The 24,052-nt window shown below is 48.6% G+C and overlaps 1 protein-coding gene across 3 annotated transcripts in view; it reads left to right on the forward strand.

Moving 5' to 3' along the window:
* Positions 1–36: 36 nt before the first annotated feature.
* wdpcp (WD repeat containing planar cell polarity effector) overlaps positions 37–24,052 on the forward strand; it is a 58,196-nt gene continuing 34,180 nt past the window's right edge. Inside the window, exons 1-3 of one of the 3 annotated variants that reach the window (XM_035400064.1) lie at positions 37–704; positions 21,139–21,222; positions 22,889–22,933. In XM_035400064.1, the coding sequence (XP_035255955.1) occupies positions 21,162–21,222; positions 22,889–22,933 (106 nt within the window). In that variant the 5' untranslated portion in view covers positions 37–704; positions 21,139–21,161. Of the gene's footprint in view, positions 705–21,138; positions 21,223–22,888; positions 22,934–24,052 lie in introns of those variants that run through there. The other 2 variants (XM_035400063.1, XM_035400065.1) reach the window with 2 other exon arrangements.

The raw sequence follows: 24,052 nt of genomic DNA on the forward strand, positions 1-24,052 counted from the left end.
ATACATTACCCAGACGACCCGGACCCTCACCAGTTCACGTGTCCTAGTGACTCAATTGAAACACTTCTTAACGAGCGACTCAATATTTTGACGAAAATTAAATTTAATAAAATGGTTAGTTCTAACTATAAAAATGAATGAGGACTAATGTTAAATAGCCAAACGAACCAGCTACTAAACTTGCAAATGGCTATGATAATTATAAACCGGATTGCTGAAAACATATTTTCTGACAATGATAGTTTATGTAATATAAAAAGGAAACCACTGATTCAGTTACCTTTCTTTGGATGTGAAAACTAACATGTTTAATGTACACTAGTATAGCCTAAAGTCGGCTAACATTATCGTTAGCTTGATGTAAGGAGTTGTGCTTCACTGGTTGCCTAGACACGGGGCACTCCAATCTTAATCCCGGGTAGCTGTCTGAAGTCAGTCGCAAACGTTAAATGCTCCAGGGTGATGCTTTCATTTACTTTGTACGTTAATTTATTAGCTTTATGATAATTACCACAGCAATTCAAATGCAACTTTCATTTAAAGGTGGACCCAGGGTGGACCTGAACCGGTAAAACAGTGCCGGAACTTTCATAGATCATTATTCACAACCCAAAAATCTGTGGCCAGATAAATTAGCTCGTTCATTAGCGCGTTACAGTACGCCGATTTCTCGGAGAAAAGAACGCCTAGCTAACTAGCAAACGGTAAGTTTGAAGCTATGGTTGTATTTTAAGAAAGTAATCAGCGTTGCACTGTAACTGGCCATCCACGTACTACTATCCAGCTGATGTCATGGCAAATAGATATCCATAATTTCACGCGTGTAAACATTTGGCGTGGCTAGCAAGCTAGCCCTCTGCCCCAAGGCAACATTTTTGTCTTGATTAGTTTCTCTACTTGAGCCACCGAACAATGAGTCGTTGTTTGGAGCTATACCAGGCTGTAATTCGGTCACTGAAGTAAAGGCATGTCTGACAGATGCCCCTGATTTATGACAGTTTATGGGTGCTAACTGGCAAGCTCACTAGGTACACGTATAACGTTAGTTAAGCGTGTAAACATTTGCTTTTCTGTCCTTCTGTAACGTTAACTTAACAAATGTATTAGATCCAAAATTGTTGTGAAGTTAGCTAACTAGGACAATAATATTATGCTGTGCAGGCGTTTGTCAAATCGACCGTCCGTGCTGTGAAACGTATTGCTAGATTAGACAATAACATAATATTGTACATGGTTAGCTAAGTCATAGAGTTGGTAATGCTAATAAAATTATCTTAAATCGGTATTCTAAAACTTGTAATAACGTTACACGTGTAGTCACCAAACACAATAACCAAGAAAGCTGAAGTTACATTCTGAGTTATTTTAACACCGTCTCCTCTTTTCGAAATGCGAATGGTTCTAGCTGGTTTAAGTAGCCCAAAGTCAGATTAAGTACACCGTTCTACTTTTATAGTATTAGCTACAGGCTGATTATGTAAACACATTGTTTAATTTTAGATGCGTCTACATACATCCCTCAACTTGTACCCTTTTATACCCAGTCAATAGTTTATTTATTATATAAATATATTTAGTATAATTATTTATTAGAGTTTTTTCTCAAGATAGAAGTTAGGTTTGTATATCTCATGTAGGTTGCACAGCAGAACTGTCCGAATGAAACGCTTGCAATGTATTCAATATACAGTAATTTAGTTGGTCTACTGCAGGTATGGGGTAAAGTCTGGTGGAAGAATAGATGCACTTGGTCATGCTGTAAGATATTGACAGGGGTGTATTGCCCCTCGATTAAATAACATTAAACTTTTGTCATTAAGTTTAGTATTTTTGTTTAACCCGTTTGACTGCAAAATTATATTTTAGAGAACATTCTTATAATTTATAATCGATTTTAAGAAAAATTTCAAGCCATACAGAAGCCTTAAATTGTAAGCTGTTGATTTTGGACAGTTGGATAACACCCCCCGGTTTGTGCCTTGTGTCAGTTGATTCCACTTCTGAATATTGCATAGACTCATTACAGGGTCATTACAGCACTCAAACAAAAGAACCATAGCTTATGTTACAACTCTCTAACCTGGCAGTGTCTCTGTCAGGTGCTGTTTGGGTAACTACAACTTCAAAATGGTCTTCAAGGGATTTGTTTTTCTATATTTGTAGTACTAGTTAGAATACTAGTTGCAACACACATTAAATGGATACAATGTGAACTGGAAAAAAGAACATCTAGAGAGCTTTTTGGTCGTCTTTATTTTTCTAAGACCTGTGGAGTGGAAGGCGTCCTTTCTATCTTGCTGCCTGTAATGAGGATTTCTGCTCAATTTGTGTTGCCTTGCTATGTGTGCAGTTGTGTGATGTTGTGTCATAATTCTTACTTGAGACAAGGGCTCCACGAGACCCTTGGCTGGATAACAATACAGGGCTGTGCCAGAATGATCACTGCATTTCAATATATGAGTTTAGAATTCCACCTTTCCTCATGTCACGTGGCCTGTTTCTCATACTATACATTTTCTGCATTATACCTGACTGTTATGAGATATAAAATTAAATGAGTTTTTTAAATTTTTTTAAAGCTTGTAGGCCTGCCTTAAAATAAATGTGTATATGATTGTAACTTGTGCAACTTGAAAAATTTCATACCCAGTAACATTTTTGGAGGTCAGGTGTCAGCCATCTACAGTAGAACATATTGTGCTGGACAGAACATGTTTAGACGGGGAGCCTCATCTCTCTTAAATGAAAGCAGTAGTGCTGGAAATGCAAGCCATATTTCCGTATTTTAAAATCTGTCAGCTGATCAAATGTTTGGGTTTTAAATTAAAAGCCTTATGTTTTAGTGGATGAAAACTGATTGAGGGAGAAAGTAAAGTAGCAAAATGAATTACAACGATCAGTTTGTATTGCTTTTTAAGCAACTACATGTCTGCTGTGTACAGTCTGATTGCAACTGCAAAATATTTACAGCACTTTGGCCTGTGCATGAAAACAATTACCACAGTTTTGTAAATTAAATGAAACAAATACAAACTTTTGGGGCATTGAACTACCCTGCTGTTTTCCCCCCATGTTCTGCCGGCTTGTGTCACATGACCCGAGTAATTATCCAAGTTATGGCGGGAACGATAAGCATGTTGCCATGACAGCCGAGCGACGAACCGCCACGTTTTGCGGGCCAGCGCACTTGCGCGGTTTTAAAGGATTGGTGTGGTGAGCGGTAGGATTTGGAGCCGGACACCGTGCGCAGTCAGAGAGGACGGTCTGAAGCGGTTGCTCTGCGGAACAGGCCGGCTTAAAGGAGAGCTCCGGGTGCTTCCGTGTGCCTGAGTGCCCCCTTTGTGTGGAGGGTAACAGGTGGCTGCAGCTGTGTTTGGGACGTCTGTACTCCCTGTACCGCGCCTCTGGAGCCCCTTATTTAATTTCAGGTTTTGGCAACGGGGGTATTTTTTTGAAAATGTGTGTGCATTTCTGCACAGCTGTTAGGAAAAGACCCATTGGGAATCATTGTCCAGTTTGAGATGAGTACCTTTCAATGTTCCTACAGTTTCTAAATGATTAATTTCTATTGCTGGCATTCAGAAATGTCAAAGGCAATGAATGCAATGGTATGTTTGATTTGTTGTTTTATTTTTTATTCATGAACTCATATGTTACCCTGGCGATAGAGACTGACTGTTGTCTCCTGTTTTGTGTACAAGGGGTTGAGCAAACAAATTATAAATATAACATCAGGCTCATTTTACTGTTGAAACTGTACTCCAATATACAGTAGGCTATGAGGCTTACTGAGTACCACAGCAAACAGCTGCATGCTTGCTGCACGCCCCTCACAGCAAGCGTCAGTAGTGATTTACGGACTCTTGTGCTCAGGGTAGCGCAACTGCGGGGCGAATCAGCCTTTGGTTTGTGCTGGTTTAACTGGGAGAAAGGGTGGCTGTGGAATGTACAGCTAGAAAAGTAGCTGCCAGATGGCTGCTACTAGCCTGTTCTGTTTTTCTTTTCTGGGAAAAAGGTTGTTAATTTCTTTCACGTGTGTGGGGTTGTAAAAGCATTGCCATTTCTGTGTATGTATTTTTTAATGGTTTTTATGTCCTTCACACTAGCACCTCTGCCCGTGAGGACAAAAAAAAAGAAAGAAATAAGAGAGGCAATAGGAAAGATCTTTTGTCAGATCAACATGAGACCTATTCCATGTATGTACTGTGAAAAAGGGCATTGTGGGTATTTTCTCAGACACTGTTGCCTGGTGCCTGACAGCAGATCTGAACAGTGACGCCTGCGGCTTGTTTGTGGAAATCTTGATAACTAAGCGACGGAGAGCGAGATCTTGGTCAGCTCCACAGTGACTGGCCTGAATCTGCTCCCAGCCCCACGGGCACTTCCCCCGTCGGCTGTCTGAGCCCTGTCGGGTATGCGGAGTGTACAGTATCGGGGGCGGCCCTTTGTAAAGCACTCTGAGAGCAGGTGGAGGCCCCACAGTGGAGCCTAGTGCCTTCCAGTCAGCGAAATTATCATTTACCATGCTTAGTTAAAACACAGAAGACCAAAGAGTGCTCCCAAAAATGTAAAAGCCAACCTGCAGCCCTACCTGTACACAATCAGGCTTCTAGTCACCCATCTTCCCTTGTTGGGTGTTTAATGGCAGCAGCTGTATGTGAGCACTAGAGGGCAGTGTAGTGCTATAAATGTGATTGTTCTTGTCGTGTGAATACTTTCCAAACTTTGCCTGAACCCTTTGTAAATGTTAGACTTTCGTGACCTTACCGGGACCTGCACACGATGCAGGAAGTCCTTAATAAGCATTTTCCCTTAATATTCATTCAGTTTAGCCTGCATTGAACGCGGCATTTGACTGCAGATGTCTTTTGTGTATTTTGTTGACACAAATGGCATTCCTGTTTAATCCCAGGAAATGCTTCTGTAACTGTCACAAAGTGTAATTTGTTCTGATTGGCGTAGAGGATGCCTTCATAAATGATTATGCGCTGTGAAATGTGGAAACGATGGTGAATCACGGGAGGCCAGTGGGTCTAAATTGTTTTGATGCTTTGAACTTGCGGAGACTGCCCCAGGGGACCAGTTGGCAGCACAGGTAAATAGCGACTGTAAACAGGTCTGTAATTACAGCGCTCTCTCTGGGCAGAAACACACCCTCTCAGCACATCAGAGCTTGGCACAGGCATACAGGTGGCTTCGTAAGGTCATGCCTTTACTCCGCGTGACGCCTGCACCTTCTAACTGGCCCAACTACCCTGTCAATCACGCTCTTAGTGTTTCCTTAATGAAATTAAAGTTTTGTAGTGACATCATGAAGCACGCTCTCCAATGTCTTTCAGTTACTTTCAGGTTTCTAATGAACACTGTTACCGTTCTCATGAATATAACAATATGAATGGTGAATAGAAAAGTTATGCTTTTTTTTAACATTCTTGATTATGTTTATTTCAAAGTTTTTCAGAGCCTCCTTGTAATGTAGATTTCCCTTTGAGCAGCAGAGGGTGCTGGCGAGTCACACGTCGATTGCCTGCTTTGATTTTCCGACTAAGCTTGTTTTCAGTTTAATTATTTTTATTTTCTCCCTCCCCTATTACCACAAGCTTATATGAGACAAGAGCAACAAAAATCATGTTGCGAAGTGATCCGGAACAACACCTGGACGGGGGCCGAGTCACACCTCGTACCCGGGCGAGGGTGTCTGTGGGCCCCGCCGTGTGGCCCTCCAGGCCCTCCGCCGCGTCTCATTTATTCAAATCCCTCCAACCGAACGCCCGTACAGGCCCTGGCGTCCACGGCCGCTGCCCGGCGACAAAGGGAGCGGCGGCCGGCCTGGTTCTGCTGTTTGCTAGCGCGCGGAGGAGCGCGCTCTCGGTCATACGCGGCGCGGATTAGGGCCCTGTCTCCAGCTCCCGTCTCGCCGCGCAGATGTTGCGGGCGATAGCGTCGCCCCGCCGGCTGCACTGGGTCCGGCCCGACGGCGGGGACGCGGGGACTCGAATTTGAAGTCACGCGCGTGGGCGCGAGGAGGCCGTTCGGCAGCCGCGCGGCACGTCTGAAAGGGCCGTCGAGCTGGCCCGGCCGCACGCGAGCACGAACGCGCTCTGCAGAAGAGACCGCTCGTGAGCGCGGGGACGCGGAACGTTCCGGCTCCCTCACGCCACACGGGAAGCCCATTCGGAGTGAGCCCTGAGAGAGACGGGGCTGGTTAGGGCAGATTGAGTGGCCGCCGCAGCCGGGATGGTGACAACTCCAAGCTTTCTGGTACGATTTTCTTCCGCAGGAAATGGTCATGGGTGTGCAAAGCTTATAAGTGAATGTCTGTGGAAGGGGCTCGGCACACCTTCATCTCGCAACCTACCTCACCCGCTCTCCCGCAACCTACCTCACCCGCTCTCCCGCAACCTACCTCACCCGCTCTCCCGCAACCTACCTCACCCGCTCTCCCGCAACCTACCTCACCCGCTCTCCCGCAACCTACCTCACCCGCTCTCCCGCAACCTATCTCACCCGCTCTCTCGCCCACACAGTTTCCCGCCCACATTTTCCAAGCCAGTACTTCAGGGTATGACTACAACCTCCCGACACCAAGCTGGAAAAAAAAGCTATTTAGTATTACATATTTTTTGACGTAACACAAGTGTCGTTGAAAAACAACGACACTTGCGCAGAGAAAATACATTCTACACTTAAAAAAAAAAAAAGTAATTTCCCATGCTGTATAGGTTTTAGCATTTTAGCATAGTGGAATATATGGTTCTTGAGAATAAGACCAGATACTCATGTCACCTAGTGGGGTCAAAAGCGAATGGCCAGGTCTTTGCAGATTCACCTGTTCACAGGCCTTAGTGAACTAATGTTGTTTGAATTCCTTTGCATGCACAGCGTGGGACATTCAAGCCCCTTTCCAAATTAGCGGCCTAATTTGTTGAGTCACTGCCGTTCATTGTGGCTGCAAAACGGTGGGAAAATTGGTCTAATTTAGCTGCACGGCGCTAGTGTTTGCTTCCTGTGCTATGGCAACAACAGGCCCTGTTCCTGGGCCAGAGCCGGTACCTGAGCCCAGTCTTCCTCACTGTAACACTTTTGTTCCCTTTCTGAAAAATGCCCGAGGATTTGAACAATTATATGTAAGTCTATATCTTTGAGTCTGTGCGCAGCTACTGGCAGGAGTCAGCACTGAAGGGTGCAGCTCAAAATGGCTCCCGGTTCTCTGCAGGAGTCCTTCAGTAATAAGGTCTGTGTGTGTTTGTAATGCTGCTGGAGGTTTTCAGGGAGCCCGGGTAATGCGTGCTCCAGTGGGAGCGGTGCGTGTAATGGAGGCAGCTCCACGGACGCCACGCGGCCACAGAGAAACGGCGGGAAACCGGCAGCCGCCGTGGAAACCGCCGGCAAACGGACGGCTCGGTGGCGGGGGGGGTTAGGGGGTCTGGAAGCGACGCTCCGCCCTGTTACCGGCACACACGCGGGTTTGGGGTGGGGGGGGGGAGGAAGAGAGAAGTTGCGTTTGCTTGCAGGAAAAGCGACCGCTAAGGTGAAGGAGTGGAGGAATGAAGGAAGCAGTGCTGCTCCTCTCAGCTGGATTGGTCTTGCCCTGAATTCCTGGGCCTGACAGGCAGCGATTTTTGAAATTTGAAACTTTACCCTTTTGAGTTACTCCAGTGCTTTAACCGCCAGTGAATATTCAACACGGGCCTCCCCCCTGCAGGCAGAACCCGGGGAAAGAGGAGACGGGTTCTAACACGACAGGGCTCGAAGCGGTAAGGCACTTCTCCACCATTATCCCGGCTGACCTTTTGGAAATAAACTTGCATTTGAAGTTCCTCCTCTTCTCAAAAGATTCAAACCCGTGCGCATTGTGTAAGCGCTTTTGTTGGGGGAAGGACGCGAGCGCACCGATGTGGAATAAAGCACCACCTCGCGAAAACGCCCCGCCCGTTCTGGAGCGGCTCCTTCAGCTCACCTGCTCGGTTTGGCATGGAGGCGGAGTCCTGGTGCGTAAGGGCTCAGGCTTCTGACACGGACCCCCACACGCTCTCCGGACCAGACGGCCTCTCTTAACCGAGTCATACATCAAAGCAGGGGGGTCTTGTTTTTGGGGGGGGGGGGGGGGGGGCATCAGTCAGATGAGACTGAAGAACAACTTGGCGAATGGCTAATTATTGTGTTACCTTACCTGGCAAACTAAGAGCAAATGGAATTAAAGCCAATCTTTAGCCACCATTAGCTGCCTTACCATGGATAGGTCCAGTAGCAAGCCAGCTAGTTAAAAATGCCAATGGAAAACCCTCAACAGTCCTGCTCTGTCCTTTGCAGTTCAAAGGTGTCTTCACTTTTATTTTGAGACAGAGTGGCAGTCCCTCGGCTGTGGTCAATCCCTTGGCTGAATTTGGTTGTTTGGCAAAGAGGAGAATGTCTGTGGCTCAACAGACAGTCCTGCGCCTCCATCCCCCGATTGGCTGGCGTATTTTTTTTTTTAAGTACACAGTGTGAGGGCACTGTGGTCATTCCAGAGTGGCCAGAAACAAGGACAGGCCCACCTTCAAACAGGCAGGCCTCTGGAGCAATGCCAGCTCTTAAAATGACCATGATGCGCCATTACCCTGAGTGCGGATCCACAGCCCGACCCTTTATAACAAAGCCAAAACAGCCAGAGCGATGGAGATCACAGCCCCTCTGTATTCACACAGCCTGAAGCGGTCCCAGTCTGAAGAAAATCAAACTGCCATTTTGATAGATTTTGTGTATGCTGGTAGGGCTTTGGGTTGGATTGTTCATGACCCTAATGATTAGCTCTAGTGTACTTTTCTCTCTGGTAGTGTTGCTTCATTAAAATGACACCTTCCTTGAAGGGTATCAAGTCCCCTTCCTTCAGGCCTGGGAAGTTACACTGGGTCACAGAGTGCGTTTACGAGCACAGGGGTGTCGTTTTCGTCCATTACACTGTGGATTGGATAGGCGACGTGGTGCCGTGAAGCCCGGAACATTCTGCCGACCTGTCAGAGATCCTCTGAGTCTCTGAAATGTGTGTGGTTGGAATAGCGTTGGTGTTACGGAGAATACATCCTAGCATATTCATGACATGCTGACCGTGAAAGAGGGGGAACAGGCTGACAGAAGTCGAATGTGAGCGATTACTTTTTGGAGCCTCTGGTCTCTCAGAATAGTTTGTGGCTGGCTCGTTGATGTTAATGAACTTGTTAATGTGCATTGACTAGTTGTGAGAGGTCGCTTTGAAAATGGAGAAGAGCGGCTAGGTTCCACCATCATGGGGAGCTTCTCCGTTTGGGGGTATTGGCGTGTTATTTGGGGAACAGAGGGTTTGGGTGCCCGTGCCTGGGTGGGGCATGTTGATTGGCACTGATGGGGGGGGGCGGGGGGGGGGGGGGGTGGCGGGGCTTGACTACCCAGCAAAGCCAGAATTAAAAGCTGCTGTTTTTGGAACCAGTTTTTGTTTTTTATTTGTTTTGTCCAGATCAGAGTATTGAATGATATACATATACCTGCGTCGTCTCCAGATCCTGCTGCTTATCATCTGCAGCCCGTCAGGTGAGCCACGCAGGCATACGATTGGGACAGGACGCCCTGTACACAGCTGGCACCGGCAGTCTGCCGTATCCCATCGACCGGGGCGAGTCGCCAAACCCGCCATCCGGGAGCCTCCCTCCTTGGGCGCCGCCACCCCGCAGCGCATCAGGCAGCGGCGCGGTCTGGTTTCGCTACGAAACCGCTGGGCGTGTCCCGCGCCCGCGTGACGCCTCGTCCTCCGGCAGGGCGAGCCGCCCGGCGGCCTCTGGAAGCTCGCTCGGCCTGCTGCGTCAGGGCGGGAGGAATGCCGCTCCTTCCTGCTTTGACCGGTTATTTGTCCCCCGTCTGTTTGCCGAACTGCTCCGCGTCCCGCGGTAAATGCTTCCTTAAATAGCGCTCCATTGTGCGCTGCTCCCTCCAGTGCCCTAATGACGTTTGCTGATGTTCTTAGAGGTCCCCAGCCCCCCTCCTTCAGTGCCTGCTGCTCACAGCCTGTGTTTGTCCTCCTGTTAACGGCGGCCATGTTGCTTTTCCCATGCGCCCAGCCGACCTGGCCTGCTGACCAATAAGGACGCATCAACCGACACAACCCCGCCGAGACACGTTTACCGAAAAGAAAGGACAAAGAGAGCAATACTAAAAGCGATGTTTCTTCGCTCAAAACCGCTCCTTTTTTTGTACGTTTTGACTGAGCGAAGTTGAGATGTTACAGCCGAAGCGGTTATGGAGGAACCGAAAGTAAATCTGCATGCTGCGATGCGTTCAGTCTTGCTTTTGTATTTTCCTGCAAGGCATGGTGGGTGGATTGGGCTGAGTTGGAGGAACGGGGTGGGTTGGGGACCGTGAAGAGACTGCATCACGGAGCAGATAAGATGGCTCTCTTCGATGGCAGTGCAGTGCGTCAGGCCTGGGAGAACATGGCAGCTTGTCAAAGAGGGCTAATCCGACCTGGCCCCCCATGTGTACGCCACTGTCACCCCCCTCCCACTCCCACCCCCACCTTCCGGCGTAGACACTCTTACCAAGTGGGTCTGTAGCCAAACGTAGTCTCGCTGCTCCGCACACCTCCTGCTCAAACTATGGTTCACATGGACAACCTCTGTTGACATCTGGCAGTTTGTTCTCACGTAGGCTTGTTTCCATTATGTTCAAGAGTAAAGACTTGTTGCAATATCTGAGCTTTGCTCTCAATGTAAATTCTTTTTATGGCCATTTGAATTTGATATCCATTTAATAATGGACTTTTCAAGTCCATTATTAAATCCGTCTTTGTATCTGAGAAGCTACCGGAAGGCCAAAATGGCTTGAATTGCACATTGTGTTGCAAGTGAACTGATTTTGTCCTTCCATAACCTGCATGATTATGGTTTAGGTTGTGCAGAACCTTTTAGCATACGTGAAACCAGTAGCATGACCAATGATTGGTTGTGGTATTTGTTTTGCACCAATCATTGGTTGTGTTATTAGTTTGCTAAAAGGGTTTGCTCATGCTAAGGGTCTTAGTAAATCAGATCCTTGGATGGGAAATTTCCTGGGTTTCTGCTAGTTTTTAAGTAGAGTCGCCATGCCGGTACAGTGCAGGCTGCTTTTTGCATCACATATAAAATCGATGCCCAAGTGCAGTGATGGGCCAACTGCTGAGTCACTGACACGTCATCCTTTGAATTAGAGGACAGATTAACTTATTTGTTTCTGAAGCACATATTGGAGAAGAGCTTCATGGAAGAAATGCGCAGCCTGGCCCTCTGTTTTAACGGCTGAAGGAAATTCATAATTTCTCCGTTACTCAGTTTATGTGTAATGACCCCTCTACCAGACAGACGCTGCTCCTAGGTGGTGGGTGAGCTAGTCACTGTACTAGTCTCTGCACTCTTCTTTTTGGGCTGCTTTATGGGAGATCACCTGGGAGATTATATAATAATAATAATAATAATAATAATCACTGTTATTATTATTATTATTATTATTATAGAATGTATAATATATATATCCCTGTGCATGCCAGTGTCCCACAGTGCGGCTCCAGGTGTGAAGTCCTCTGCTTCTTACAGGTAGCATTCTTACTGCTATAGGCCTCTGATTCTCTACTTACGTCGTCCTCTGTGTGTCTGGAGGGCAAGTCCTTCACGTTATTCATTTCCTCCTGATGAACTTTTCAACTCTCCGCGGCATTCCTCTTCTTTCCAGGCGCAGGATGACAGTCGCAGGAGGCTTTTCTTCTTCTTCACTCCGTCTCTCATTGTGCTCCCCTCAAAGAGCCAGACTGACCCCGCGGTCACATCCTCACAGCTCACAGACAGCTTGACTGACAACCCCATGTACACACATACACACATACACACACATACACCCAATGCCACAGACACACGCACATACACATACACAGGCACACACATATACACGCAATGACACAGACACACACACACATGCACATACGCACATAAACACGAAATGACACACATACACATACACGCACATATACTTGCAATGACACTCAGACGGACAAACACGCGCATTCACATACATGCAGAGACACAAGCGCATACACACACACACATGCACATAAATGCAGAGATACACACACACACACACATGCACATACATACAGAGACACACCCACACACACACACATGCAGAGACACACAGACGCGCACACTCTACCCGTCTCCCTGGTTAAACAGTATTACCTTTAGCTCATTCTGTTCCAGTTGTCAGTCAGCCCATTCTGTGCCTGCCCGAGCTGAATGGCGCTCCTCTCACGGGACGTCCCGCTCCAGGCCATGCTGATTGTGTGGGCGCGGGATCCTGGCCCGGGAACGCGGCGTTTCGGAGCTGCGCCTGGCGCCACTCTGTCCTCCCCTCCCTTTTGAGCGGGAGCTCTGCGCTACGGAGCGCGTCTCCTCTGAAGTGCGCCCCATTGTGTCTCCTCCGCTCCTCGTTTGACTCCGTCAACCCCACCCCCCCCCAATCCCCCCAAAGGGGGAGTCCTGTTCTGCTGCAGGACCTCACCAACTGTCAGCTGCATCTGAGAGAAAGAGACTGTGTAAGAGAGAGAGAGAGAGAGAGAGGCAAAGAGACAGAGAGAGAGAGAGAGAGAGGCAAAGAGGGAGAGGGAGAGACTGAGAGAAAGAGGGAGATAGAACGAAAGACAAACAGATAGAGAGAGGGAAAGAGATGGGGGTCTAATGTAAAAATAGAAATGGAATTAGCCTGATGCAAATTGGGGTGTTAGGTCTACAGCCGGCAAATAAGATGAAGTAGCTGCGAAATCGGACTGTTTACTGTATCCAACGCTATATATGTATATGTCTTTAGTTTTTCTTTTTTGCTGGGGTTCATTTTAAAAAGGTAGTCTTGTCATTATGCACAATACTAGCTCTTTTACTATTTGTAATATTGCATTCCCATTTTAAAACCAGCGATTGAAGCTTTCTTGCTGGTGTGCTCGCATTAAGCTGGCAAGCTTCTGGTAAGATCCGGAATGCCTACAATTAGTATGTGCGGTGGTTCTGTATCTGTCTGCGTTTTAATGTACAGAAATAACAATCCTAAAAGCCTGTTATTTATTTTTAACCTGTTTTATCCCTCAACTTGAATGTGGAATATGAGTGTGCTTTGTATGCGGTTGGTGTGGGCAGGAACCCAGTCAGGCATAGCAGCCGCCTGTAATCATTTTATGTGTAATGCATTGTAATCACTGGATGATGCTACACCCAACTGTGCGCCTGATTTACTAAGGCCTTTAGAATATGCAAAAACCTTTTATCGCACACAAAACCAATGACACGGCCAATGATTGGCCGTGGTGTTTGTTCTGCACCAATCATTGGTCATGTTATTAGGTTTGCATGCGCTGAAATGTTTTCTTAGTAAACCAACAGTCAGCTCTGGCACAGTTAAAGTTCCGTTTAAGAAAGGACCGCGACATGTGCAGCTAGTGCTTTAACTGGATCTATCGCCTGTGGGTTCCTTTGCTGTCCTGTTACATTAAATGGCCCGGTGTAAAAATACACTGTAGTTTGCACTTCTGGCTAGGAGACCTCTTTTAAGGACTCATCCCAGGACTCTGTTGACTGATCCCCCAGTTGCTGGGTTTATGATCAGAGTGGCAGCAGGTGGTTTGCAGCTCTGCTTTAGTCCGGACTCTGCGGCGAGTGTGCAACGTTAGGCACGTGTGATCTGAAGATGGCGGCTCCTTCCACCCAAGTGGTGATGGGAATCTTCCACTTCACAGTAGCACTCGCCCCCTCCCCTCCCTCAATGGTATATTTCCCTTTGCTGTTATGTCCACAGATTCCCCACGTCCTCCCCTACAACCGCACACACAACTTCAGCAGCTCTTCGCACTCCGTTCCTTCCTCTCCGATAACCTTACACGTCGGGAAGAACACCCCCCCCCCCCCCCCGGGCCCCGCCCTCCGCGGAATCGGGGGTTATCAATCCGCCGAGCGGCGCGCTCCTCCGCCTGACCTTCACCACATGATCTCGTTTCAATTCGGACTTATCAAGCCCCGCGCGCCGCCCCCCGGGCAGCCTCCGCCGTCCCATGATGCTCTGCTCTGATCCCGATGCTGTTCGCGCACGTGTTTCGTACCCTTCCCCTTTCTCCGCTCTCCCCGAAGCATTTCTTTTGTTTGCCACCCCCCCCCCCAAACCCAATCTGTCACTGACATTGTCCCCCACAGGCCACTGATAAGGCCTGCCTCTGCATCGCAGTCTGCTGCTCCGTGTGTAGCGCTCACAGGTTGAGCTGCGTCAACCTTCGCCTCTCCTGGTTAACCAGGCCTGGCTCCGCCTCTCCTGGTTAACCAGGCCTGGCTCCGCCTCTCCTGGTTAACCAGGCCTGGCTCCGCCTCTCCGGGTTAATCGGGCCATGGCACCGCCTCTCCGGGTTAACCGGGCCATGGCTCCGCCTCTTTGGGTTAACCAGGCCTGGCTCCGCCTCTTTCTGGAAACGTTTTCCTTTGCAGTGCCGGAAGCCTGTTTCCTACCATCGCCTCACGCGTTTGTTTTGTTTCTTATTTTCCATTTTTTTTTGGAGTCCGCCAGACCTTTTTTTCAGACCATGACGGGGTAATTGAAATGATTGTGTGATGAGAGCCTGCCTGTGCAGTCAGTCAGTGTGGCAGGTCTTTAGCCCTGTAATTTCACACATGTCTCTCCAGGGGACGTGACAGATCTCTTCCCCCCTCCTCTCCCCCCCACCCAAACACACAAACACACTCTTTGAGCTGTGATGTCTGATGGAGTGGTCCCGTGCAGAATGAGGGCCCAGGGCGAGGGAGTTGGTTTGGGGGTCAGTGAGGGTGGGGCGGTGACTGCGGCTGTAGGGCGGCGGTTGTAGTTCGGTTGTCAAGAGCTGGCAGGCTGGCCTTTTCACCCCCGGATCTCCTGCAGGGGCGGGGGGACGGGCGGGGGTGGGGGGGGGGGCAGCTCCGCTCCCTGTGATTGGGGTCAGGCTGCAGCCCTCGTCCCTATCGCCCATTTGCACATGCCTGCAAAAAAAAAAGGAAAAAACCCATCGGTGTTAGGAGGTCTGTCGAGGCAAGCGGCAGCCTGAGCGTCTCATTTCAGCCACATTTGTAAAGTTGGCAGTTTGGCGACTTTTCCTTTTTTTTCGTTTTCGTGAGAACAACAGACGCTGACAAGACTTTTGCACTGAAACGCTGAAGGGGGCGGGGGGCGGGGGGGCGGGGGGGGGGGGGGGGGGGGGGGGGGGGGGGGACCGGCCGTGCGGAGAATAATTACCAGTGAAGGACAGCTGGAAGTGGGGAAAATTAAAATGAGAGTCCAATAAATGAGAAACGATTCATTTTTATCTGCGGTGATTAAATAAGAGGAGGAGGAGGGGAAGGGTGCTTGGACTTTATTCGGCGTGATAGAGTGACAGTCTTCCCTTTCTGCTGCCGCAATATTAATGTGTGTTTATAGCCTGCCCGGCCTCACCCCCGTACGGCAAATGAGAGAGGAGCGGAGGAACAGATAAGATTGTGATAAGTGCAACCAGAGGATTTCGCCCTGACCTTAATTATGCTGGTTTTGAGTGGAGGACCTTAAGGCACGCTGTGGCTTGCCCTTTTATAAATGGGCTCATTCTTAGAGCGGAGTGTTTTATTCTCTGCCATTCTCCCGTCTGGCTTATAGCGCTCGTTTAGCATTAGCCTGCTCGAGCAGGGGGGAAAAAATGAACTTGTTTAAGATTGATGGTTCTGTGCATTTAAAAAAAAAAAACTGTCTACGTGATTGACTGCCCATTCAGAGAACAGGCCTTGTTTTTTTAAACTGGGTTTAAATAATATATTATTCTCACGTAATATGTGCATGTTGTTTGTGTTTTTTTGTGGTTGTTAATCAAGCCGGTTAAGGAAAGTTTCAGTGTCTAATTGAGTGTCGGCACGGGTTTCTCAGCAGCAGCCTGTGCGAAGCTCGAGCCCAGTCCTCTCTGAAGCCCAGAGACTGTGTTAGAGCTCCAGGGCCTGTGCTGAAGCCCAGAGACTGTGTTAGAACTCCTGGGCCTGTGCTGAAGCCCAGAGACTGTGTTAGAGCTCCAGGGCCTGTGCTGAAGCCCAGAGACTGTGTTAGAGCTCCAGGCCCTGTGCTGAAGCCCAGAGACTGTGTTAGAGCTCCAGGGCCTGTGCTGAAGCCCAGGGACTGTGTTAGAGCTCCAGGGCCTGTGCTGAAGCCCAGAGACTGTGCTGACGGCCTCCTGTGCCACACAGACACGACAGAAGCGAAAGGTGAAGACCAGAACAACGGGGTCCCGGGTCCCTCCAGCCCGACTTGAAAGAGAAGTAGTCTGTTTTTCTTTCTTTCTTTGAAGATAAAGCAGCCTCTTCACTTTTGAAGGGGAGGAGAGACGGTGCAGGAAAGGTACACCCCCCCCGAGCCACCCCCCCGTCCCCGCACCATGTGTTTGGACAGGTAGACAGAAACACTCACCTGTGGGGGTCAGCCACATCCCCAGCAGGGACAAAGGGGCGGGGTGACCCCGGGACAGGGATTAGAATTTGTCTGACAGCTGTTCAGGACCACCAAATCCCTGTGATGTGTGTGAGCTCCACGGTCATAGCCCATAGCAAAACTCTGCATGTGTGCGTGTGTGTGCGTGTGTGTGTGTGTGTGTGTGCGTGTGCGTGTGCGCGTGCGTGTGGAGGGGGGGCGTATTTAAGGTGGCTGTTTGACGTTTTGAGCGTATGAAGTTGCTAAGTAAACAGACAGGCTCAGAATGTGTCAGTTCAGACAGACTTATTCTCAGTGAGCTGCTCTCCGGTTTCCTCTTCTGAGGGATGATGAAAGGACCCCCCCTCCTTCCCTGTCCTGGATGAAACTGATAATCTTATGGCTTAAAAAAAAACCCCAAAACAACAAAAAAACAAATGGGGTAAAACAATTCCGCTTAAATGGGGCATCATGTTCAAAGTCATTCTGAGTCATTGTTGGGACCAATAAGGCAATGACCAACCCAGTACTGCAGGGGTCTTCAGCCCAGGTCCCGGACAGCCCCAGGGCCTGCTGGGATTTGTTGTCACTCAGCACTTAATTGACCAATTAAAGCAGTTTATTGGGTCTCCGCTGACTGCTAAAACCAGGAGGCCCTGCAGCTCCCCAGGCCCAGGGCTGCGGACGCCTGTGATAACGTATTACAACAGAAGTTTTAGGCTTTCAGGGGTATTTGACACATCCAGCCCGGCAATTTACCTGATTCAGAAAGCGATTATGTTACGACTTCTTTGGTTATATAATTTATTTGTTGTACAACTGAGAAAAGTGCATAATGTATTTGTAGGGCGGCTACAGGTAGTTATTGTGTTGTACAGGTAGTTATTGTGTTGTTTTAGGTAGTTATTGTGTTGCTTGGGTAGTTATTGTGTTGTTTGGGTAGTTATTGTGTTTTAGGTAGTTATTGTGTTGTTTTTAGTAGTTATTGTGTTGTTTTGGGTCGTTATTATGTTGTTTTGGGTAGTCATTGTGTTGTTTTGGGTAGTTATTGTGTTGTTTTGGGTGGTCATTGTGTTGCTTTGGGTCGTTATTATGTTGTTTGGGTAGTTATTGTGTTGTTTTAGGTAGTTATTGTGTTGTTTGGGTAGTTATTGTGTTTTAGGTAGTTATTGTGTTGTCGGTTGCTACAGTGACCCTAATTCTCCTTCAGCAGGCAGTTTGTGTGGACCTGTGACTCAGCTGCTCCTGAGAGTCTAGAGCTCAGCTAAACAGGCTGACCCCATGTTGGCAAATACAAGTTTGTTCTTGGTATCCTTGGTGCAGGGCTCTGTGCCCCTAACCTTACTTCACAACCTTGCCTTTGCTCCTGTGCACCCCATATGTGACCTTCAATTCTCCACACACACACACACACACACACACATACACACACACACACACACACGCACACACACAGACACACACCTGGTGCTGACACACACACTCACCCCAGTTCCAGTACTGACACACGCACTCACACCCCAGAACTGACACACTCGTCCCCCACGCCCTTACCCCAGTGTCTCTGGACCAACACTCTGCCACCCCGTCCTGTTACTGACACAGTGGGACAGTCTCTACCCCACACCCCCACCTCAGCAAATAGCACTGAATGCAAAACAGGACCATCAGGTGCAGATGACAGCTTGTCAAATATTTCAAACAAACACTTGTGTTTTTTTTTTTTTTTTGCTAAAAAGTAATTACACATTTGCTCTCTCGCTCTTTGAAGGACAAACTGTCACCGTGGTGATGACAGTTGCTTCAGAGAAAGGGACAGGGTGGATAGAAATGGCCACACACACACACACATGCACGCACGTACACACACACATACGGGCACACACACACACACACATACGTGCACGCACACACACTCATACACAGGCACAGGTTTTTTTGTCCTTGCAGTTGGAAGTGTTTCAGAAGCGGAGGGTAGCTGGAGGATCCTGCAGGGCTGTCACTGCTGTCCTGGCTACTGGAGGCATTCCAGCCTTCCCTCTCTCCTTCCCTCCCTCTGTTTCTCCCTCCTTCCCACTGCTCTTCCCACTCCCTCATCAGTAACCACATTCACCCTCCTCCCTCACAATTCACTCCATTACGGGGGGGGTAAACATGCATATCACACAAAAAGCCCATTAACGCATGCAAATGTATTAGCGCTTGATGGCGGGCGATCTGTGCCCCTGCATGGCTGATACAGTAGCATCTGCCTCTGCCTGCCAAAGACGTGCTCGGGGTCTCCAGGGCCCAGCAGCAGGGGCCAATGGGAGGACACCTTCTTCAAAGGAAGGGCAGCGGAAATGTTTCCATTAGCAGCAGCTAATTTCCTTTTCCCGTGCGCGAATCCTCACTTTTTACCTTTGCCAGGTGGAAGTACTTATCTAGCCTGATATTATCTTGCTATGGCTGATGGAACGTCAAGGACCACGATGGAAATAAGTCCAGGACTTTTTCTTTGTTATCCTTGACAATTTCTTCACATGCAAGTCTTTTGATACATGTGTTTTAATTTTGTCAGATAAACTAAACTAAACTAAACTAAACTAAACTAAACTAAACTAAACTAAACTAAACTAAACTAAACTAAATACCATCTGAGCATAGCTTACTTTTTTTTAACATGTTCATCAGTTTACCGCTGGATGTTTACTGAAGTGATTCATGTTAAGTACTTTGAGGGGTACAGACAGAGCCCCCCTCTACCTGGGATTCCAACCTTGGTGCTGCAGCCTTGGTGTCTTGGCCACTGCAGCACCCTGCCGTCGAGCTTCCCCCAGGGTGCACTGCTCTACTCAGTGTCACTCTTTCGTGTCTGATACTCATCTCAGTGTTCTCCTCCCAGCGTCTCTGCCTGCTGCCTACCTGAGTTATTCATAAACTGACTGCCAGTTTTCCCTAAATTCACAATTTCCATTTGAAACAAAGTGTCTAAAGGAAGTATGTCTTGAAAGGCCGATTGCATGCTCTCTCTTCCTGTGTTGGGGGGGGGGGGGGGAGGGGGGGGGGGGGGAGGGGGGGGGGGGGTGTAGGTTTGCTCTTAGTAGACTTGCAAGAAAAAAAACCTTTAAAAAAAGCTGACTTCCTTTAAAAGCAAGGTGGTGGATGAAGGAATCCTCTTATGTCAGTAAACTCATAAAATAGCAGTGCTGGATACAGCATTTCCTTGGGCTCCAGTTTATGACTGATTTGGTTTGCTGAAGTTTTGGACCACTGGCATTGCCCCCCCCCCCTCCCCAGCAACCTCAGGCCCCAGAGATAAGACCCAGCATGCTCAGCAGAACCATGTGGGGAGGGGGGGATGCCACCCTCAATGAACACATTCCCTTTTCCGAATGTCTCCTCAACGTCAGCACTTTGGGTAGAGCTATGTCAGTTGAATGCTGGGTATTTAAAAAAAAAAAAAAAGAAGCCATTTCAGATCTGGGTTGTGCCCTGGGAGTCGTTGCGTTTGCGCGTTTTGTGTACGTTTCCGATCCCTCTCCTAGAGAAAGGAATGGGAGGAGACGTGTGGTCCAGGTTGCATCCTTTGGTCATAAACGGCGCATTTGCTGTTGCGCACTGTTTTTTAATAACTGGCCCCAAGTGAAACAGCTGTGACTGGTGGGGGATGTGGGGGATGTGGGGGATGTGGGGGTGGTGATACAGAGAGTTGCATAATGGTCGGGGTACTGGACTTGTAACGGTTAAGAAAAAGGTTGTAGGTTCGATTTGCAGGTAGGGCACTGCCTTTTGTTTGCTTGAGGTATGTACTTAACCTGAATATATCCAGTGTGTATACAGCAGGATAACTGGACAGTAATAGAAGTAAGGGAGGAAAGAAATGGGATGGGTTTGCACTGTAAACACCGCCAGCGGTAAAGGCGCTGGTGTGCTCCAGAGGTGGCGCCGGTGCGATCGGGCGGGGCTCACCTGCGCAGACGTGGGGAACCGTCTCCGTGGCACAGTCGCTCCTGGCAACAGGTCCTGGCACAGGTTCAGGACGAGGAGGCAGGAGGTCACAGGTGTCATTCGAGAGGTGGCAGGCGGGTGTGTGTGTGCGTATGTGTGTGCATTCGTGTGTGCATGTGTGTGTGAGAGAAAGAGCCAGAGGGCGAGGGAAATGCAGTTGTTCATTCATTAAAAAAGCTGTTCAATCAAAAGCAGTGGTTGAAATAAAATTTAAAGAAGGGAAGCCTCTCTCTCTCTGCTGAAGAAACCAGCTTGCATCTTAAAAAAAAGGTGAAAGGATTTCCAGTGTAGTGCTGGTGGTACATGTACTGCATGTATGTGTATATGTAGATACATGTGTCTAGGCCTGTTCCTCTGTCTGTGAGCAGTGTACTGGCGTGTTAAGTGTCAGGGTGACCCTTGTGGAATCCAACCCCCCCCCTTCAATCAGTTTAGAAGGCACTGGAATGGGGAGGGGGGTGGGGGGGGTGGGGGGGTGAGACAGGCCACGCCCACCTGTCACTCTCCTGTCCCCCTGACGAGGTTCTCCAGCTCTGGGTCAGGGCTTTGTGCTTGGGGAACCCAGCTCGCCCTACGGTGAGAGAGCAGGAGAGGGAGAGAGGGAGAGAGAGAGATAACTTTGTGTTATTATGTCTGCCCCTCGTTTGGTCTCATTCTCTCTTTCTTTCCCTCGTGTTTCTGCAGAATCGAGTTTCTCCTTCAATCAGATGTCGTTCTGCCTGGCTGAGCTGCACTTGTGGTCCTCAAAGAGTTCCTTGCATGTCAGAGGTAATTAATCTGTTCGTCCGTTTGGCGCTCTTTTCCCCCCTCCTCCCTTCCCCTCTCTATTCAGGCCTGTTTTAACCCTGAGCAATTGAGCTACAACACCTCACTCAACAGCATGAAAGAGGTGTCACACACGAGATTGAAACCCGCAAGCCTCTTTTCTGTCCATGTAGTGATCTAGTCGTACACTGCATGCTGTCTCAGTGCTTCTTCTGATGTGTGAATCAGAGGTACTATTACTACTACTACTACTAATAATAATTGGAGTAATAATAATGATAATAAATATATTTATCGGCTCAATATAATATATATTTATTTTGTTTTTGTTCCTTTCTTAGCGTCCTTCACTGTCAGGTAATTTTTAGAACCAGATTTTGTCTCATTTGGTCAAGCACTGTTTTGATTGTATGCTGCTATTTTTTTAGCTGTTTATTTTACCACTTTTTTGTTAGAATGGAATCTGTAAAATTCAGATATCAGCCCCTGAAGCATGAGACTCTCACTGCAGACCTGCAGATCCACCCACGCCTCCCCTCCTTGTCTGACTGTGCAATTTGAAAAAGAAAAAAAAGAACCTGTTTGAAAGGGGAAGATTGGCTGTGAACTACTTGGGTAAATTCTGGAGTCTTCACCTGGCCTACTCAGAGTGATGAAAGTGTCGCCTACGGCGCTGTTTTTCTTTTTCGATTGACTTATAACACATACCCCCAGCACTCCACGAGAGTTTGGAAATGTACGCTTTGCTCTCCATTTTGCAGTATCACTGTGCGGTTTGAGCAGCATTTCTCCATTTGTGATGGATTCCTCCTCCTGCTCCCCAAATTTCACCCCTAGCAACCAAAATTCTTCCCCTCACTCCCCAAATTCTGCCCCTAGCTCCCCAAATTCCTCCCCTAGCATCTCAAATTCCTCATTTCGCTCCCCAAATTGTACCCCTAGTGTCGCAAACTCCACCCCTAACACCCCAAATTCCTCCTCTTGCTCCCCAAATTCCTCCCCTCACTCCCCAAATTCCTGCCCCCTCTCCCCAGATTCCTCCTGAGCTGTGGGAGCCCTGTTCATTGGGGGTCGTCTCTGGGGTGTGCTGATGACAGCCTGCAGGTTAATTAATGCGTGCGTATCGCTCTCCCAGGCTGCCCTCTGCCCAGCCCAGGGACCAGCAGACGCCACTGATTAAAATAAATAAATAATAAAGGGGTGCTGTCAGAGCAGGGCTCTGTCTTTTCCTCCTTCAGCCATAACAGCGGTGAGAAAGGGCCAATCTCAGCAGTTTGAGTCTGGGGCGAAGACGAGGCGGGGGGGACCGTCCCGGGGAGGGGGGGGGGGTCTGCGAGGGAGGGGTGCAAGCGCCCCTGTCTTTATTAATACCCAGCTCACCCCCAGTGCCCCCCAGCTCCCTGCTCCCTTATCTCTGTCTCTGTGCAGGCAGATGGCGCTGGACATGGGCAGATAATGATTGTTTATCCTGCGGTGCGAAATTGCTGATCTGACCACTTCTAACAGGCACACTGCTCATTTCTCTCTCTCTCTCTCTCTCTCGTGCTCTCTCTCCTCCTCTCTCTCTCCCTCCCTCTCTTTCTCCCTCACTCTCTCTCTCTCTCTCTGCCTCCCTCCCTCCTTCCCTCCTCTTTCTCCCCCCCCTTTCTCTCTCTCTCTCTCTTTCCAGATACAGATATTGGCACGCACCAGTACTATGACAAAGGAGAACCGGGTAAATATACACATATTTATATAAACAGTATTTGTGCGAGTCTTCCATCCTCCCCTTCATCTGTGATTATCTTGGTTTCCCATTGATAAGAATGAGCAGGTGCAGCCCCCTCCAGCCCCCCACGCCCCCGCCCCCCCCACTCACGCGGCCTGACTCCTGGCAGCCCCCGCGGCTCTCAGGGGACGGCGGAGGCCCAGATCCAGGCGAGCGCGTCCCGGAGAAGCAGACCCCTTTCCTGCGCCCGTGTCCCAGTGATCCGGGGGGCCTCATCTGGGGACCGCATCAAAAGACACATCAGTCACGAGCCTCAAACGAGCACAGATACATATACATGTTAGATGACTATATACACACCTTCTATGCTTTTAAAAAAGATGTGCCAAGCTTAGGATATTCTTCTGAAGGATTCCCCTCCCACACCACTCCCCCTTCAGTGCCCTTTCCAGGCTCTCATTCGCTGGTCTCAGTCCGCCTCCCAGTCCAGCCACCTGTATTTGAGTCTGTGGTGTGAACGGCTTGCTTTAGGAGCTGTGAATAAAGCTCACTCACACCAGAGAATTACAAAGACCCCGTAATTGAAAAAAGAGAAGAAAAGCCAGGGCTGTGTGTGGCAGGTATTGGAGAGTGCGGAGTCTGCGTATCGGGGGGGCACTAACCCTGATGCACAAACAGATGCACACACACACACACACACTCACACACGCACACTCTCACACACACTCACTACTGCAGCTCAGGGCTCTATCCCTGACACACACACACACACTTACTACTGTAGCTCAGCGCACTAACCCTGACACACACACTCACTCACACACACTCGCGCACTCATTTGCACAAACCATGATCTTTTTGAAATCTGTGTTTTTTCTTTGGACGACTTCACCTGTTTTGCCCAGAAACGGGGAGGATCTACTGCTGAATTTCATCTTGTGGTCCCCATCGCTTTGTGAAACAGCATATAGAAAGGCTTGTCATTCTGGGACAAAACCATTAGCTGTTGCAAATCTTTCATTTGAGAAAACGGCAGAAAGCCTTAGTTGTTTGTTATATTTTCATATACTGCCTGACCTCTTTTAGCTAATATTAAGGGAAGGGATTCATGTGGTGGGCATGGGC

This window comes from Anguilla anguilla, chromosome 18 (genome assembly GCF_013347855.1).
Source record: "Anguilla anguilla isolate fAngAng1 chromosome 18, fAngAng1.pri, whole genome shotgun sequence".
Lineage (NCBI taxonomy): Eukaryota > Metazoa > Chordata > Actinopteri > Anguilliformes > Anguillidae > Anguilla > Anguilla anguilla.